The sequence below is a fragment of the Lathamus discolor genome, chromosome 5, assembly GCF_037157495.1.
Source record: "Lathamus discolor isolate bLatDis1 chromosome 5, bLatDis1.hap1, whole genome shotgun sequence".
NCBI lineage: Eukaryota > Metazoa > Chordata > Aves > Psittaciformes > Psittacidae > Lathamus > Lathamus discolor.
In genome coordinates, this window is record NC_088888.1 from 125,759,407 (window position 1) to 125,778,040 (window position 18,634).

General features: G+C 46.4%; 1 protein-coding gene across 5 annotated transcripts in view; it reads left to right on the forward strand.

The window, feature by feature from the left end:
- Positions 1-203: 203 nt before the first annotated feature.
- Positions 204-18,634, forward strand: part of RIN2 (Ras and Rab interactor 2) — a 193,601-nt gene continuing 175,170 nt past the window's right edge. For all 5 annotated transcript variants that reach the window (XM_065682626.1, XM_065682627.1, XM_065682629.1 and 2 more), the window contains exons 1-4: positions 204-274; positions 9,563-9,637; positions 13,903-13,987; positions 15,874-15,977. In XM_065682626.1, coding sequence (XP_065538698.1) covers positions 9,572-9,637; positions 13,903-13,987; positions 15,874-15,977 — 255 coding nt within the window. In that variant the 5' untranslated portion in view covers positions 204-274; positions 9,563-9,571. The remainder of the gene's footprint in view (positions 275-9,562; positions 9,638-13,902; positions 13,988-15,873; positions 15,978-18,634) is intronic.

The window sequence follows — 18,634 nt, forward strand, 5'->3', positions numbered from 1 at the left end:
ACTTTTGGGAAAAGGCTGTAATTGCCAGAGGACAAATTAAGCAGAACTAACAGGGAAGCAAAACAGAGCTTTTGGTGTGGGCTAATGCTCAGTAGAAGAGCTCAGGCAATTTTACATGGTGTTACTTAACAGCACGCGCGGTGGTTTTGAGTAGCTGATTAAACATCTGAGCTTTCCCTTTCCCCCCGCTTTTGCAGCTCTCCATGAATTCCCCAATGACATCTTCACAAACGAGGACAGGAGACACGGAGCTGTGGTCCTGCACGTCCTTTGTGTAAGTTCTGTGACTTTGCATTTCTTCTCATGTCGGTGTGGCCAGGGCTCACTGCGCTCACCGCAGGCTGGTGCCACTCCTGCCCACGGGGGATTCTGCTCTCAGTCGTGGTTGAGAGCGAGTTTCAGTAGCTATACTGACTGCAACCTACCTCAGTTTTACATAAACCCCTTTTAAAAGCCCCAGTGCAGCCCATGAGCACAACGCATGCTACCCAACACTATCAAGTGATAAATTCCTGTGTGTTATTTCAACCAGACCAGCTTTGCTGAGGCTGGCAGCCAGCTGAGGTCCCCTGCCTTCCACAACCCCAAGCACAAGCGTGCTGCAGGGTTGGAAGGTTGAGGGAGGACATTCATGTAATTGCCTTCAAAAATAAGTCTTATCCCCATAAATTTCCCCCAGAAATCCATGTGGCACCCCGTATGACATAGCTGTAGAAGAAAGAAATTATCGTAGAATCACAGAATTGGGTTGGAAGGGGCATTAAAGCTCATCCAGCTCCAACCCCCTGCCACAGGCAGGGACATCTTCCACTTGAGCAGGTTGCTCCAAGCCCCATCCAGCCTGGCCTTGAACACTGCCAGGGATGGGGAATGAGAGAATGTTTTCTGTTTAGAAAGATTATTCACGGGATTGATTAAAAAACATAATAATAATGTGGGTCTCCAGAATTCCACAGAGTGGTGAGATTGCTAAAGTGAGTTTTTCTTCCTGAATATGTGAAAGATCGTAACTTCTCATTTATTAAATACAATTAATATGTGTCCTGGATCCTCCTGGGAATTCTGGAGGACATCAGGCAGGCAAAGGATTTGCCTCAAAATTCAGAAATGTGCCAAGAAGACTTTAATAGCTGCTATTTTAAAGACCTTACTAATATCAGAAATCTGTGCAGAAATTTGGGCTTGAAGTCTTGTGATTTCTGCCCAAACAAGTCAGTGTAAGTGGTGTGCTTGGGCAAGGCCAAAATTAAAGACACTCAGGATAAATGTATTTAAATAACCCTTGGTCTGTCAGTCCATAGACACTTGGCCAATGTTAGTGGACCTTGTGTTCAGCAGCTGCAGTACTCTTGCAGCAGGGAGCACTGTCCCTCCAAATCCATTCGTTGACCTTTGTTAGGCAGATGAAGACAGTTCTTTATTAACATTATCTTCATTGAAGAACTGCCAAGTTGGTGCTTGGGAGGGGGAAGAGGCTTTCTTATGCAGGCATGAAAATACCTGCTTCTATTGAACGTTTAAAAGCATTTAATAATTTTCAGTCAGCTTAGATGAGCAGTTACCATTAGCAGCGTGCAATGATTCATGATTTAAGTATAAATGAGATGGTATTGCATGTTTCATTGCTAGTGCTCTGTGTTATGATTTCATTTTGGCTAAATGGCTTCAACAATTTGTTGAGTAACATCGCAGTTGAGTGTGTCTGGCAAGCTGAAGACTCCCGAGTTTCCATGGGAACATTGAGTGTGAAGGTGTTTTGGAAAGGGAGCACTGGGCCCAAGCTGGATCTTTCAGCACTCGGAAGAATACTCCCCAAAATTCATCTAGACCCTTGCTCTCTCAAGGGAGCATCATGCAGCAGCGAGTCACCCAGAGCCTCTCTGCAGCTGGAGAGACCTTCAGAGGTCTGAGCAGGGGATCACACCTGCCTTGACATGCATCTCGTCCAGTGCCTGTTTGCATCCCGAGTGCTGATCGCTTCTTTTCCTGCCAGTCAGTGCTCTCTGCCTCCGGCAACTTTTGTGGTCGCTGTTGGTCATCAGTTAACTTGAGAAGCTCTGTGAACTGCTCTTCATCTGTACAAAAAGTGTGTGACCATCATGTACTCTTGATGAATACAGGTAGCCTGTTGGCACCTGGGTAACTGTACTGCAGCTAATACGAAGAAGTGTTGGAAGAGTTAAGGATGGAATTAACTGTGCACAGTTAAATACATCTCTGCTTGAAAAGCAGCTAGCAGGCTCCTGTGCAGCTACTCCAGGCAAAAGAGGGTGATTATAGCAGCACGTTGCTACCTTGTAATCACACGTTTCTTACATTTTAATGCAAAAATCATTTAAAAAATGTCTTGACTTAGAGGAATAGGTTTAGAATGAGACCATTAGAAACTGAGCTGCTAAAATCCCTCTTAAGCTCTGCGTGATCCACACCTCTGAATGTGTTTTTTCAGGGTATTTAAAAGAGACAAGACCTGGGCTGTAATTTTTATTAGTAGCAACTAATATTCTCGTACAGTTGCCCACATAAAATAGGATTTGGGTTATTTTCCAGTCTACTTTAAAGTAGATTGGGCTTCATAATTGCTCTCAAGATAGTTTCTACAGGCTTTTTTTCAGTTCTGAATAAGCTGAGCATACTTTTGACATATCTCAAAATGGGGTTTGGAGGACTGAAGCTTCAAGATGAAATGTCTGGTTAAGTGTAAAAAGAAAAATCTGGATTTAGTGAGAACTAGATGTAAGCATCTGCGGTCCCAGCAGAAACCTGCCTCTGGTTTCTTCCCCTCTAGCAAGCAGCAAGATGGACTCCTCGGTCCATCGCTGCTCTGTAATTCTCCACGGCAGTTTTACTGATCAAGAGTCTTTACTGACCATGCTCCAGTCCCCGAGGTGCAGGACTCACCTGGATTCACCCTTTCCAGCACTGTGGCACTTGGGGACAACCTTGGGCTGTTGGAAGCTGTCACAAGGTGCACAGGTCCAAGGCTGCCGGGATCAGCTGAGAAGTTTCCCAGTCTCTGTCCTGAGCTGTCAGCTCTGTGAATCCCAAGGGAAGCTCCCCCAAGCATCTGTGGCCCTGGTACAGCCCCTTGGGTGGAGTGGGAACCGGAAGCAGCAATGACAAATCCTTTGCCTTTGCTGTAGCAAACTGTAACCCATTGTCAAAGAAAACCCTGATACTTGGAGAAAACAGAACAGTCAGCATTTAGCAGCCTGCCTCTTTAGTCTGGCTTGAAAAGGGTTGTCATGGTATTGGGGGATAAACACTAGTTGTGTTTTTTACCTTCCAGCAATGCAGTTGCCAAATGTGTGATCAAATCAGAGCACACAAATGCCCTTTGGGGGGGGGGGGGGTACAGGCACTGTGTCACATTGTCTGCAGCAACATTTCTTCTTGGGTTTGAAGAAGCTGGATTGTAAAAGGGGTTTGTCGTGGCAAGGAGAACAATGGAGTAATGATTAGCAGGTCATCATCATGCTTCTCTTGTTTATTGACCTCCTCTTCAACTGTGTTTATTCATTTCGGTAGAAACTGGTTCTTTCTCCTCTCTCCCTTTGCCCATACTCCTGTGTTTATTTCTGATAGGGGGCAAATGCTATAAACTGAGGCCTTGGGGATATGCAGTAGATGACCTCTCAGGGGATTCCCAAGGCATCTTCTTATTGTTTAATAAAGTGAAAACACAAGGACCCTGGCGGATCCCATGGTGGAGCAGTGCAGAATTACTTTACATAAAGTGATGCTTCATGAAAATAAGAGTAAATCCCTAAACACTCCAAAATCTAGGAAAAACTGGGCAGAAGCAGTTTAGCAGTAGTTTTAGGTTTGAGCTGAAAATAGTTCAGTTTAAAAGAAAAGCTGACCACTAAAACATATGACAGGTTTGGAGCCACAGTGTTTCATTTCCCCCTGGATACTTCTTTGGAGCTAATCAGCTGATTGCTTCGCTGCTGTTAATCATTCTGTGTCCTCTCTGAGATGAGGGCACGCTGCTGTGGGCAGTAACACCCCCGCCAGGTTGCTGGTTCGGTATATTCAGGTTGGAGGGAGCCAGGGTCTGGGGTTTGAGTCTGGTGGTGTTCACTGCTGAGGGCTCCAGAGTACAGCCTGTGGTCCAGCAGCCCCCCACCCCCCAAGAGCTTCCCGTTGCAGTCTTGACGCTGTTCAGAACGTGGTTGTCCCGGTGTTCTCGTACCACTTCACGTGTCCCAGCAGATGTGTTCCTGGCACCTGTGCAGACCCCCAGCCCTGCCATGCCCACAGACCCTGGAAGATGGGCTCCGTCACCTCCATGAGGCACGGGAGGGCAATTGCTTTGCTGAGTGATCTGTAAGGTTTTTGCTGACGGCAGAAGAAGGAGGGTTTGGGAATTGCTGTGTGTTTCCCATTGGAAAGCCAGTGGGTGGGCAGTCTTCCCTCCCTGCCCTGTCACTGCCCTGTTATCCTAGTCCTATTTGGTTCCTATTTTCCCAGTGTGGTGTCCAGGACACGGTTGAGGTCGAGCTCCTCCCCGGGCAGAGCTAGGCAGCACATACGGAGCAGGGTGAAGGAGCAGGCTCTGTATGTTGCAATCCCTATTTCAGCGGTCCCTCATGCACCTTATTTCCCATCATCCTGTGTAGCCATGGGAAGAGGATGCTCCAGAGGAGCACCTGCTTGTGTGAGCCCCTCAGGAAATGCGGGTTGTTCTGGATGCATCCTGCCTTTGTTACTGCACCGAGCCACAGACCAGCCACATCGCATTTCTGCTGCACACAGCTGTCTCATTAGGGTGATGGTTTTCCAGTGTTTGCTTTAGTGATGCTGCGCCGTACAGACAGCTCGCTACTGAGTGCACAGCCTGCTGCTCCCAGTGTACTTGGACTCTGTGGGTTCCTTGTTCGGTTGTTCAGGGTTTTTATTTCTATTCAATAATGGAGGCGTAGGTGTTTTTGTAATGCAGTTGGAAAGCCCCATGCTTGGTTACAGTGATGTTGGTGACACCCCTTGGCTTGTGTGCCTCTGGTGGGAGCAGCCAGGAACGGTCACCTCTTCCTTTCCCTACTCTTGGGAAGACGGCAGGGTTGTGGGAATTGCTGGCTCCTACAAGCTTTCTTGTGAAAACCTTCTTGCTTTCGCTCAGCGGAGCAAGTTTTAATCTGAGTATGAAGATTGGCACAGGAAACTCAAAGAACCACTGGACAAACACGAAAAGTTACCATTTATGTTCTGTGCAACAGACCATGAATTTCGAGTGAGATACTTAATCCTTTCATGCAGAGATTACAGTTACTTCTCTGATGCTTGTTAGAACCATAATTTTCAGATCAGTCCTAATGTAATACTTAATCTGGGATTTATAATCCTTTTGTTCACGGCCATTACTGTTCCAGAATTTTTTAATGTCCTTCTGGGGAAGAAGAGTGTATTTTCAGTGGGTTGCCTGTGTAAAGAAGTCTATACCTTGACTTTGAGCCAAACACAACTAAATGATGCTGGGGCTGCGACTTGTGGTTTGTGTTTGGTCCACGGCGCTGTCCCCTGTTGTGGTTATACACGTCCCCAGCTCGTGGTTTGTGTTTGGTCCACGGCGCTGTCCCCTGTTGTGGTTATACACATCCCCAGCTCTTCCCATAGCACACCCGCGTTCCGCAGCTGCTGCCTGCATCCCCCGTGGGTGTTTCATGTGCGCTGCTGAAATGTGCTAAACCTGCTGTTCCCATGGTCCTGCGAGGACAGACCGGCGTGTGCCAACGGAAGAGCAACAGGACTCTGTTGGATTCTCACATTAACTTAGTTGGAAGCAGGTACCACCTAATCAGAATGTTGGAGCCATGCTGTGCCCATTCTCGACATCTGATGTACACAAGAGACCTGCTTGTGCTGATCATAGAATCATAGAACAGCTTGGGTTGAAAGGGACGCTGGCTGTCTTCCTTCTTTCCACATAAACCAGCCTGCACTGGGCTTCATCTTTGCAAGTCTGACGACATAAAACTGTATTTCCTGGTTGTGTTCCTGCTGGCCCAGACTCTAAACCTGATCTGGTTTTGTTTGTTTTAAATGAAAGAAGCCCCTCCAAAAAACCCCAAACAATATCCAAGGAAGTAACAGTTATTGTCCTCACGTGTTCACTTACAGGGTAGCTGCCAGTGTTCTAGCTTGTGAACCAAGCTTGTTTTCTAGCCAGATACTCTTTAGATTTAGACACTTTGTATAGTGTTGCACTCAAGCCAGTTAAATAAAACTGGGGAGACCCATGGCCAAAACCAGATTCGTGACAACAGTGAGGTCATTGAAGACAAATGTCCAGCACATAAGCACATAAGTCCAGCCTGCTCTGTTCTGCCAGCCTGGTATTAACACTTGCTGAAGTGGCCCACCATGATCTTGCTGCCTGCAGCAGGCTTTGGCTCAGGACGTTCAGCGGATGCAGCCGCATGTCCTTTTCCGTGACAGCAGCCTCTTCACATTCGCTTTTCCACTCCTTACTCGTTTCAGTCCCCTTCGGCCTTTTCTCTCGGACGTGATCTTGGGAGGACAAAAGAAAATTCTCTTGTCACCTTTTTGGGCTGTGGTTGTGCCCTGTAAAAATCAGAACAGAGAAGCAGCTTTTGTCCCTGCCTGTGGGTACCGGGACATGGATGTGCCTTGCCATTCTCGTTTTTCCTGGAGACAGTGGAGACCCAGCCCTCACATATTTGAATGATCATGTAAAAGCTCTCAGAAGGATTTTCCTAAGCTAAAACTGATGGATGCGATGTCCACCCAGACTGGGGATGTTTCTGGAGAGCACTTCGTGTGGTGCAGAAACTGCCTGATCTGAGAAAACAGGGAGAGCACAGAGGAGGCAAAGACCATGTGCGTGTCACGAGTGGAAACAGATGCTGAAGTGACCTTGTTTGGCTTCTGAGTGTGTCCTCTTTTTTATTTCCTCGCCACCCTCACTGGGCCTTGCTCGGCTTCAGGAGGGCTCGTCTGCCACAACAGCAGCAGATTGCAGGAAGCCCAAGCAGCCATATGATGCCCTGTGCTCTGTGACTGTAGATTATGTCTAATGTAGAAGATGCACTCAATTTATTGGGATGATGATGTACAGATTAGTTTTCTTGAAAGGCATTACTGTGTATTTGGGGAGGGAAAATGATGGCATAACCCACTGCAGATTAATACGATTAGCAGATCAAAAAATCCAGGCTGAAGTTGGGCACCTACCGTCCACTGTATTCAGTGGGATTTGGCCACATAACTCTCTGGGGTTGTTTCTGATCCTTCCTCCTGCGATGCACAATGCCTGTGAGCCGTTTGCTTCCTTTGTCTTGGTTCATGCAGTTACTGTTGGTACCATGTCAGCAGGTAGTGCTGCCTTTACAAGATCAAGGTCTTTGCTGCACCCGGCAGAGCTGTAGACCTGGAATTGTGCTGACGTTCGTGGTCCTCTGTGCAATTTTGCAATGTAAGAGTTTCATAAAGTGTAAATTATATTTGTTCATGTTTATGAGTAGTGATAGAGGAGCACAAAACCTGTCCTAAGTGGCAAGCTAGCATCAAGTCTTCAAGATGGTGTCAGAATCATCTGTTGTGATAAATTCCTATCTCTAATCCTGAAAAAGAATATACTTGAATGATTTTTGAGCTTGAAAAGCTTTCACAGCTGAGATTGTCACAGAAATCACTGCCTTCTGCAGCAAAGTTGTAACTAAATTCTGGCATGTTAGAATCTGCGAGTCTGGGAGACTTGGGGGGTGTAAACTTGTTGCTGAAAGTTAAAGCATGAACAGGACCCCAGAGGTCGTTTTTATCGCTGCTTTCTTCCCAGGGGAAAAAAATACTCTGGTCTCCTCCCATCAGCTGAGCTTCAGCAGTAAACCACAGAGACAAGCAAAGCAGGAGACTCTGCTGGTGATGGGATAATAACTCTGTGCTCGATAGGATCATGACACTGATTTTCTACAAATATTGGCCACTTCACTCTAGTTACTAACTTGAGCTGCACTACTTGAAAAAACAGTTCTGTAGTGGTACATGGCACATGTTACATTGATCTTTAAAGTAGTTTTGTCTCACTGTGAGAGTGGAAAAGTGAGAAACGCAATGCCTGTGAGTGACACTGTGAAAACAAAAGGGGTTGATGCATGCTTTCCTGATGTATGGGACCAGATACCAGAATGATTTCTTCCTTGGGCTGTTTGCCTTCAGGCACAGTACAGGTAACTCCACAGATGAGGAGCTCTATATTTAAAACAAACAAACAACTAAATAGACAGAATCAAAGCACTGCAAACCTAGCAAAATATTATGGAGATGCGTGTTTCCGGAGCGAGGTGATTTACATGACCCATGCACCATGGGCAGCCTTCCACCGCCACTCTTTTTGGACAAGGCTGGCTTGTGCTCAGATGCCGCAGCCCAGTATTACAGGTTGGTGTCCTGAGCCTCGCCTCTATTTGCATGCCCCAGACTTAGGGATCTCTCCTCTGCATGCACACATGCTTTCACACGTATGTAGCAATGAATAAACCATTGCTGATCTTGCTGGGGTTTGAACCCAAGGTGGTAACACGGACTCTCTGTGGCAGCTTTTCGGCAACACATTCAGACAGGCTGTTTTCTAGTTCCTATGGGGATGCCAGCTCTAGTAGGTACACTGCATACCTGACACTGAGGGTGATGCGAGGGATGATATGTCTACACCAGTAAACTAGAGCGGGCAGGGACGTGGGCACCAGCCTGGCTGTGATGTGTGCTCTGTCAGGGAGCTGACTTGCTTTTCCCCTGTGCCAATGAGCATTTTCCTATCTGGTGTCAGGGCGTGCATCAAGGCAGGGGATAGAGATTCTTCCCCTTGGACAGTGTGGACCAGTCCCTAGGAAAGACAAGAGTTCAGCTGCATGGATGTAAGCCATGCTGTGCCATTTGCCTGTTGGGACAGACGTCAGGCCTTAGCATCTTCTGTTCGAAAATACAGAAGTGCCTTTCTGTTTAATAATACAGAAATACAGATTAAATGTTTCTTGCATGAAATTGCAGAATTGATTCACCAAGTGTCCTTTCAAGTCTTGTGTCCCCCCTTGGCTTTCAGTCATTTGGAAGTTGTTCCCGTGTGGTGCTTAGCAAGAGTTATCACTGGGATCCCAGATGACATGGCAGGGCACTTCAGTTGCAGAAAACAAGCTCCTTTCCCCTTTACCAAAGCTTTAGCTTTTCAGAAACTACTCCTCGAGGGTTTGGATTTTCACATAATGCAGTCATAAAACAACCCTTGTTCTGTGCAACAGGGGGAAAAAGGGAGGCAAAAATATTTAAATGTGGCTTAGCAATATCCAGAGAATTAAAACAAAAATGAATTCCTTATGATGATGATGATAAAATGTTGGCAGCTTTTGATAGCTTGCAGGAACTTTTGGATAAATACTTCGTGATCTTCCTATTAAATCCCAGAGTCCCCCATGAATTCTTCTTGCAAGGCCATTTTATTGTTTTGTTAAAGCATACACCACCACAAAGCAGGAGGAGCTGGGGTGCTGCAGTGCGCTTCTGCTTCACAGCCTCCACACTCAAGGCTTTCTCTTTTCTTTTGCAGGCCGTGTATATGTTTTATGCTTTGGCAATTGTCTGCGATGATTTCTTTGTCCCTTCGTTGGAAAAGATTTGCGAGGTAAGTATTAGAAGATTGTAGCAGTTACTTAACCTGTAGCAGCAATTCTTCTCAAGAGCCTCAGAACGTGACAGAGGTGTATTTACTGTTGTCCTAGAGTATGCCCCAATTCTTGTTCAGTTGCTCAGCACAGTGTGTGTGCGCTGGCTCAGCTTCGTGTTCTTGCTCGCAGGAGATGGGCTGGGAGTCTACTGGTGGGTAAACTCAGCGGAGACTCTCTCTTGAAAGGCAGCAGTGGCTCTGAAATAGTAATTCCAATATCTGCATCTTCGCACTGCTTTAAAATGGGAGCGATTTATAACATAGTGAGAAACACGTTCTTTGGAGCAGCGATTCCCAGGCTGAGCCCCATATGGTGGGCTCCCAGAAGTGCTGCCTGCAGCATGGGAGCTTGTCCTGTGCCCTGTGGCTTGCTGCTGATGTGCTCCTGCCTCTCCAGCTGAGAAACCCTGCCCCTGAGGTGGGATCCAGGTGGCGGAGACTGAGAGAGCTGGGATGTCATTTGTTCATCATGTGGGGAGCAGCACTTTGGTTCAGTTACAGCTTTGGGCATGTCACAGTTCTCCTGGGATGTGGGAGATGATAACCTTTTATTTTTTGACTTCTGCATGGAAATACTGATCCACGGGATGTTTCTGAGTTTCATGTACCATTAACTTGGAATTTAGAGACTCCCAAGGGTCAGACTGAGAAAGCAAAAAATGCACAGGAGAGTTTTCAAGTGTTGGTATTTAAAATCAAACCAAAACACACCCAGGAAGGGGGAGATGCCAGGCTCTCTCAGCTGGCTGCCTGAGAGCCGAGTCCTGCCCTCGTGTGGGTCCTGGCCCTGTGGAATTGGGGGGATACATCCCACTGCCCAACCGGTGAGGACCTGCACACCACCAGTGCATTCACACGGGGGTTTACCGGCTCCAGGTGCAGCCGCCAAGAATCGGCTCTGCTTAGTGAGCAGACCTGCACCATAGCTGGGCTCTCTGCTTGGACTTTGGTTAGAAATGAAGTCAAGAGGGACATGGAGCTGTTGGAGCAAGTGCAGAGGAGGCCACAAGGATGCTCAAGGGCTGGAGCACCTTCCGTATGGAGACAGGCTGAGGAAGTTGGGGCTGTTCAGCCTGGAGAAGAGAAGCTGCGTGGAGACCTCAGAGCAGCTTCCAGTGTCTGAAGGGGGCCTATAGGGATGCTGGGGAGGGACTCTTTATCAGGGTTCAAACTTAAACAGGGGAAGTTCAGGTTGGATTTAGGAAGAAATTCTTTACTCTCAAACTGGGAGCAGATGGGTCTGTGAAGCACTGGCTCCTGTTACAGCTCTGCCTTGGGCTCTCTGAGTGACCTTAGGGTCCTATATCCAACCTGAACTTCCCCTTTTTAAGTTTGAACTCATCACCCCTTGTCCTATCACTAAGGTCCCTGATGTGAAAGAGAAAACTTAGCAATAGAACAACAGTTGAGCATACTTGTATTAAGAAGTTACTGTCGAGAAGCAAGATACTGTGTCATTAGAGATTATCAATATGGATCATATAAGTGGATCAGAATTTTACTATTCATCTTGCTCCTTGATTCTCTCAAGAAAGAGGTTTTTCTCAGCACCTAGGTGACAGTTTGGGGCATTTGACTCCCTTTATCAATGTACTTTAAGAATAATTAAGCATTTTTATAGTTACGTGATGCAAAAGAAATACACATTCCTATTTCCTGCTCCAACTCCTTGTGATTTTATCAGTCCAGAATGGCTTGCCTTTTCATGGCTTTTCATGGTTTGTCCTTGGTGTTAGCACTCAAGAATGCATGGGAAAAGGCTCAGGTCACTTCACAAAGGCCTCTGCAGCTGTTGGGCATATGAACTCTTGCCTGATTTTCTACCAAAGGGAAGGTTTTATCGCTGCCCAATAGCCACAGATGCTGCCATGAACCAAGACCACCTGAGCCCTCCTCCGTCACCTTATAAGGCCTGGGATGTTTTCAGGGGTGTTCACTTGTTTGTTAACTCGCACAAGGTAATGGAGAGGGAGGGAGAGGGGAGAGCCCTTTGCAGGAATCACACCCAAGAGGTTGTACTGGGTGTGGCAGTACATATGATCACAGCTTACCTTGCCGTCAACCATAGATGGTAGTGACTTGCTGCAGACCTAAGATCTACCGCCAATAATCCCACCACCTACAATCATATCCAGCACAAAAGAAATTGGACCTTTTGCCTGAAGGCTTTTGTGCTCTTGGAGATCAACCAGCAGCAGCTCTACAGTGGATTGTAGTTTAGACTCACTAATTCAAAAATAAACACCCTTTTTCTGGCTTAGCTTCTTCTAGTTTGGAAAGTGGTTCTGGAGTTGAACCAACAAGGCATTTGCACTCCCAGGTGTGTGTACTGAGATGAGAATTTGCTCCAGAACTCTTGCTATGGTAGATAGTCGCACTCTGTCTTAGTTCAGATGTACTTACATAAATTCCTGACTTTCAGTTGTTTTCTAAGCTAACTTGTACTTTCCTGTGTCCAGCCACTCTCTGTTACTGGTGTAGCAGAGTGTTTACATGCCACAAATAACGTCATACATCAATTGGAAACATTTGTCTGCAAATACCAGAGAACATATCTGCCTCCTGCATAGCATGCTGCATTTTCTTCTCCACTCTATTAACTTAATCGTCATCTGTGTTGCAGTAAATTATCCAGGAACTGTCCTCGAGAGAACCTACTATAGGTTTAAATTGACCCATCCCCATAGGTAGTCACAGAATAATTTCAATGGAAAGGGACCATAAAGCTCATCTAGTTCCAACCCCCCTGCAGTGAGCAGGAACGCCATCAACTAGATCAGGTTGCCCAGAACTACATCCAGCCTGGCCTGGAATGTCTCCAGGGATGGCGCATCAGCTGGTTTCCTTGGCTGATGGTCTTGTCTTTCAGAAGACACCATCGAGTTGCAAACCGGCTGTTCTAGGATGATTGTGTCTACGTTTCCATAGAGAATCCTGAAGAAGAAAATGGCCTTTGGGGATCTACTTGTCGTCCTAACTTTTACAGTAGCTTTAATTCTTTATAAAATCATTTTCCATAAAGCTCTATTTAATCAAGTTCCACAGGCTTTTATAGTAGTGCAACGATGCTGTGGTCTCCTGCTTGAAAAGCTCTCCTGCTGAGGGCACCTTTTTCCATTTTCCCTTGTTCCCATAACAAAGGAAAAAGGAAAACGCAGTTTTTCTGTTATACATGTACAGTCAGTGGATAGAGTTACATTCTCTTATGGGCCCAGAACATCCTTTAGGGGATCTTCAATCCAGATAAGGTTGGTGGGAAGATTTCTGCAATCTTGTCTCTGTGGAAATGCGCTTTGGTAACGATAAAGTTGCACCACTACGGAGGGAGGAGGGAGGAGGGAGGGGGAAGGCTTCCTCCATCCTGCCGGACTTGGAGTGCTGCCTGGAGCAGTTTTGGTAAGGAAACCTCCCACCGCCCTGAGCTGCCTTCCCTCGCTCATACCACGGCAGCCACACACGTGTGAGCAAGACAGCTCTGTGTAGTAACAGCTCAGCACTTTATGGCTGTGTTGTGGGGGATGGCTTTTTATAGCTACTCATTAAACTGTGGAAGGTGCCAGCAAAGCATGTGGGCTGTAACAGCCTCGATGTGTTTGCTGAGCAGTGGCTTGTACAGATGGAGCAGTGGAAATGCAGAAAACATAAAGGAAGTAATTAACCAAGTAAATCTTTGGAAACAGCGTGTGCCGATGATGATTTCATAGAGTAGTGGGTCTTTTCCCTTCCAGAACCCCCTGGTTTATATAGCCCCTGGGCACTGCGAGGGGAAGGCTGTAGAAGGTAAGCATCCTTAATGGCCATCCAAGTGTAAGGGGGTGGGGAGACGTTTAATGTCCAGGGCTGAAATTATACCAGGGAAGGCAGCTGGGGGTGAACCAAGCCTGAGCTCCAGCCCTAACCATTAGGGCCAAATAAATGAAACAAGGTGTGTATGGTGGGGTCGTGGAGGAGACAGAGGGCCGTGACTGGTGAAACTGCCTGGCTGTTGTCCAGAGTGGTGCTCTTTCTGTCCTCTGTAAAGGGTATCACTGCCACAACCTGCCCTCTCTACCAGGAGGTGCTCACTTAAGTAGCCAATTTCTGTGATGACTTTTTCGCCTGTACTTAAACTCTTTTAGTGTAAAACTTTACACACATGGGCAGTTCCCCACTCTTTATGTTTCTGTTGAATTCCTGCAGCCTCCCAGTGTTGTGATGAATGTCTCTGATGTGTTTTTCTGCAGCGCTTGCATCTTAGCGAAGATGTGGCTGGGGCAACTTTTATGGCCGCAGGAAGCTCTGCTCCTGAGTTGTTTACATCTGTCATAGGTAACTAAATGCTGCTGATTCTTGAAACCTCCACATTTCTGCGCCTGGTTTTGGGGAGTTGAAATGAGGTTGCTGAGTGCCTGTACCATTCATTTATAATCCCTGGACCTTCCCTCGTGGGCACACATAAGATTAATTGTGGGGAATCCTCAGTAGATGGAGTGGCTCTGAAAAGGTGACATTATCCCACAGCAGGGCTGCCTTGGAAATTGTTTGATGTGACCCTGTCAAACCAGGGCCAGCAGGGAGGTCACTATAACTGTCTGTTAATGTCCCCCTCTGTAGCACAACCAACCTGCACATGCAGCCTTGTCCCCTCCTGTCTCTTGTCCTGTGCTATCTGCCACACTGTCCCAGGGCAGGGACCTCCTGGGCTGGCACCTAGGTGAACTCCTTGTGTTCTGTCATCTCCACTCTGGTTAGTCTTCTAACACTGCTTCCCTCTTGGAAACCCAGAGTGGGGAGGAGGAGAGGGTTTGGGATGCTTTCTCACAGCAACAAGTTGATCAGAGCATCACACTACCAAAGCAGCTGTCCGCTTATGGGAAGTGTTACGGGATTCAGCAGTCCTAAAGTGTGTGAAACCTGGGAAACTCCTGTGGTCTTTCAACAGCCGTGAGCTACAAGGGGACTGCAGTCATCTGTTACAAAGTGATGCTCTACGTATGTATGTATATATGCTACCTGGTGCAAGGGAAGAGTGTTCTTGCAGTTTTACTCACCCACATGTCTGTTGGCAGGTGATAATCAAAGCAGCAACTGGGAGATTAAGGTGGGCACTGCATCACTGAGTAGAATTACTCAGCTTAGATACTTTCTCTAGAAGATAATTCTAGTTCAGTCACAGCTCTCAGATGCAGAGCACAAATTAATTCTCGCAAAGCTGCATACTCTGCAGAGAGGTCTGATTACACGCAAAGCCTTAAGATGTAGGAATTTAAATTGGATCAAGTTGGGGTTGTATTCCAGTTAAGGATAGTGCAATAGCAAAGTGAAAATAGAACCAGGTTCCATCAGGCAGCTTAGAGAAGTCTTAATGGCCTGATCATTATCTGGCTGTGCAATCCACCAGATACTGCAGAGTGTCCCTTGGCGAGTGACTGCTTCTGTGGAACATGTTTCTGAGAAAGGATAAAGTGGAAAAAAATATCTAAACTGTGCTGGAACCTTAAAAGCAAGTGGTGAGTTCAAGCAGCCTGACAGCCAGCGGGAGATGGAGTGTTATTTTTAGGCTGACTTCTTAAGGAAAGAATTTTGTGCAGCACCATGATGCATGTGTCTGTCAGTTTGTCTCCCCCACCGTTAACCTCATTGGCCAATTTTAACCAAATTTGACAGAAGAGCCCTGAAAGGAGCTTGAGACACAGTACCATAACTCATCCTGAGAGACAACATTCAACTTGTAAGTAGCTAGTGGCCAGGCATCTCTGAATCAGCTCCAGCTCCAGCTTCTACTTGCCTATTGAAGCCAGGGGGGATGGGGATACGGGGGAGAGCAGAATACCGCTGAGGGAATGTTGTATGGGAGATAGCTTCCTGCAGATTTGTGTCTGACCAGCTGCTCCCAAGGAGCTTACTGTCGTCTGTGATGTGGGCTTCCATAATGTCGGATCACAAGGCCAGGAGGTTGGTGACTTAGACATGTCTAAGGTATTTGGTTTCCATTAATCTGTCCGGGTCCCCTCAGAAAGCAAGTTCTGGCACCTTTATTCACCCTAGTACCTTTCTCTGCAAGTTGCCCTATTAAATATGAGAACAAGTGGCAGAACTGGTACGTGACTTTAGAATCGTTAATGGGGTGTGAGGGCTGCGATTTTCTGTGCAAATTTTACGGAAAACTTCTGCTCTTCCCAATTCACGCAGTTTGCCTTGAACTTGTTTTTCAGGTGTTTTTATCACGAAAGGAGACGTAGGTGTTGGAACCATCGTAGGCTCGGCTGTGTTCAACATTCTCTGTATTATTGGCGTGTGTGGGCTTTTTGCAGGACAGGTAAGCGCATTTAACAATTCCTAACAGCTCTTGCTTCATCCTGTGCCTCAGCTGTACTGTGAATCAGCTGCCTGGTTCACAACCTTGCCACACATTTCTCTGGCTTTGTTCTTTTTAATAGCCCTACACTATTCCTCTTGCGTTTTCCGAATGAAAAGCAGAACAGCAAATGTCAGCTCAGGCATTTTGAGCTACCCAAGATGTGTGGGTGGTCAAAGGAATAAAAGTTGGTTATTTAACACCTCCTGTTGGTAGCTATTGAAGAACGCATTGTGACATTTGTATCTGGTTCTTCTAGACCAGAGGAACCAGGAAATGTCTGTGCCTCTGGCTGGTTACCGTGTACTTCAGTGAGCCATGCAAGGTGCCTCTGGAAGAATAGTGACACTTCTGGAGCATCACTACGATGCTGCCTTTGTGCAAGATCATTTCAGATACATGTGCTGAGCTGGCACAGTGTGGTTGGTGACTGGCGTGAGTTACAAAGTTGGATGAGAAAGATGCAGTTTATCTCATGAATTATATCCAGAATCACAGAATGCTTTACTTGGGAAGGGACCTCTGGAGGTCTCTGATCCAAAGCCCTCACCACCCTAACCCCCACAGTTCAAAACAGGGCTGATTTCAGAGTTGGATCAGTTTGCTCAGGGCCTTATCCAGTCAGGTTTTGAATACTTCCAAGGATGCCAAAACTTTTTTCCTCACTAGCAGTAAAGCTGCCTGTTCTTAGTATAATTTCTGACTGTTTTCCAGCGTGTCAAACTGCTTACGACAACACAAGCTATTCATCTGAAATTAAAGTAATTAAGCTGTGAGAACTAAGCTGCTGTCTGAATTGTAGACATGATTGACTGTATAATTAAATATCTGAATCTGCATTCACCTTAGCACTTGCCAACATGCCCAGTATTCCTACAGTCTGACAGGATGTTCTCTGAAATGTTATTGTGCAGACTTACCTGTAACAAGGAGAAGCAGGATAGCATCATGGGTACAGGGCAGTATGATAACTAGTGCTGGAAGGACTTAAGAGAAGGGGCCTGTGTAATCTGGTCAGTATGAGAAAGTGTGCAGAAAGACTGGGCTTTCCTGGGAAAGTTCATAGTCCAGTTTGATTTGCAAGAGCAATGGGCTCTGTCAGGGTGAAGGTAGGTGAACATTTTCACTATGGGGAAGCTTCAGGAAAAGCCCTCAGAGTGCTCTTTAACCACCTAAGCTCCCTTCATTTCTGTGGGAACGTGCAGCTGAAAGCTACACAGGCTCAATGCGTTAGTGGTTCTACTGTAACTCTTACTTGAAATCCAGGCCAATTTTTAACCACCAAAGCTTTCTCAGGGCTTGAAGTTGTGTCCCCCAGAGGTGTTCTCCTGTAATGAGTAGGACATTTTGCTCAGGTTGCTTTTTCCAAGCAAATGAAGATGATTAACTGTTTAGCACGATGGCAGAGAAGCTGATTCTTGATTTTCACTCCCTGCAGTATTGATTGCATGCTTCAGACCTGCTAAAAATGTAGCTACAAATCACAGCTTTCAGTGGGAAAGGCTTGCAAGGGTTTAGGGGTTGATAGAGAATGTCAGTCTTCTGGAGAGACCATTTACATGTGGGAGATGTTTGTTCCTGAGGAGTATAACACAGCTGAGATGCTCTTGTATAAATGCCTTCAGCCTTCCAGGTGTGGTAGCTTTCAGGAGTTCAAAGTGGGGGTTGTCTGCTGTAAGTCATCCTAAGCTCGATTTGTGAGTCTCTTGAGCCAAGAATTGAGATTTCAGTTGACTTGTCCCGGTTTTGTTTTCCCTGACTCTGCTGGTGATTTGCATGTGGCTCTGCAAAGTCACTTAATGTCTGTTCACTGAAGTTTAACCCACGGAGGGGGAGTGAAAACCGGAATGATTAACATGACAGTATGGAATCATCATTTAAATGAGCAAGTAAGAAACCTCAATTTAATTAATTCCAATATTCTAGATAAAGCTTCGTTTTGGTTTGTGCTTTTCATTTTTTCCCTCTCCCAACCCTTCACCAAAAAGTCATTCACTTCTACTGATGTGATTCCTCTTCTTGTTTTGTGTTAGTATTAATAGGAATTTGGTTTTATATCGATAATGTCTCTATAGATGCACTAACATAGGTGCTAAATTTAGTTGGTGTTTGGATACCAGTTCTGCTGGGGCCCTGGCCCTCAGGTTGGAGTTGCCTTGTGCTGGGACAGGTGGGCCTGGAGGCAGCCCATCGGGCCAAGGTGCTGGCTCGGCTCCTGCTCAGAGCAGGGTTTTCTGTGGTTTTCTCTTTTGATCTCAGACCTGCAGGATCAGCAGCTGGAGTCCTCTGGTTTCAGATAAGACCACTGAGTCAATGAGCAGGAGTTTACAGCCAGGCTTTGCTGTCTTGTGAGTTTCTCCCAAGGCTGCTCAGGACAGAGACCTGTTTCGTGCCATGGAAAGCAAGGTTCAGGCATCTCAGTTTGAGGCTGGAAGGCTTTTGGGTTTGTCAGGTGAGAGAAAAGAGGCAGAGAATTAATTAAGCCCATGCCTGTGGCAGTTTAAACCCAATGATGCTCATGTGGAATTTGTGTTCATCAGAACCTGTCACTGAAAGTGTGGCTGTCAGGAGGTGGCTGCTGCAGATTGCCAGGCTGGACAGGGAGGGTTGGTGCTCTG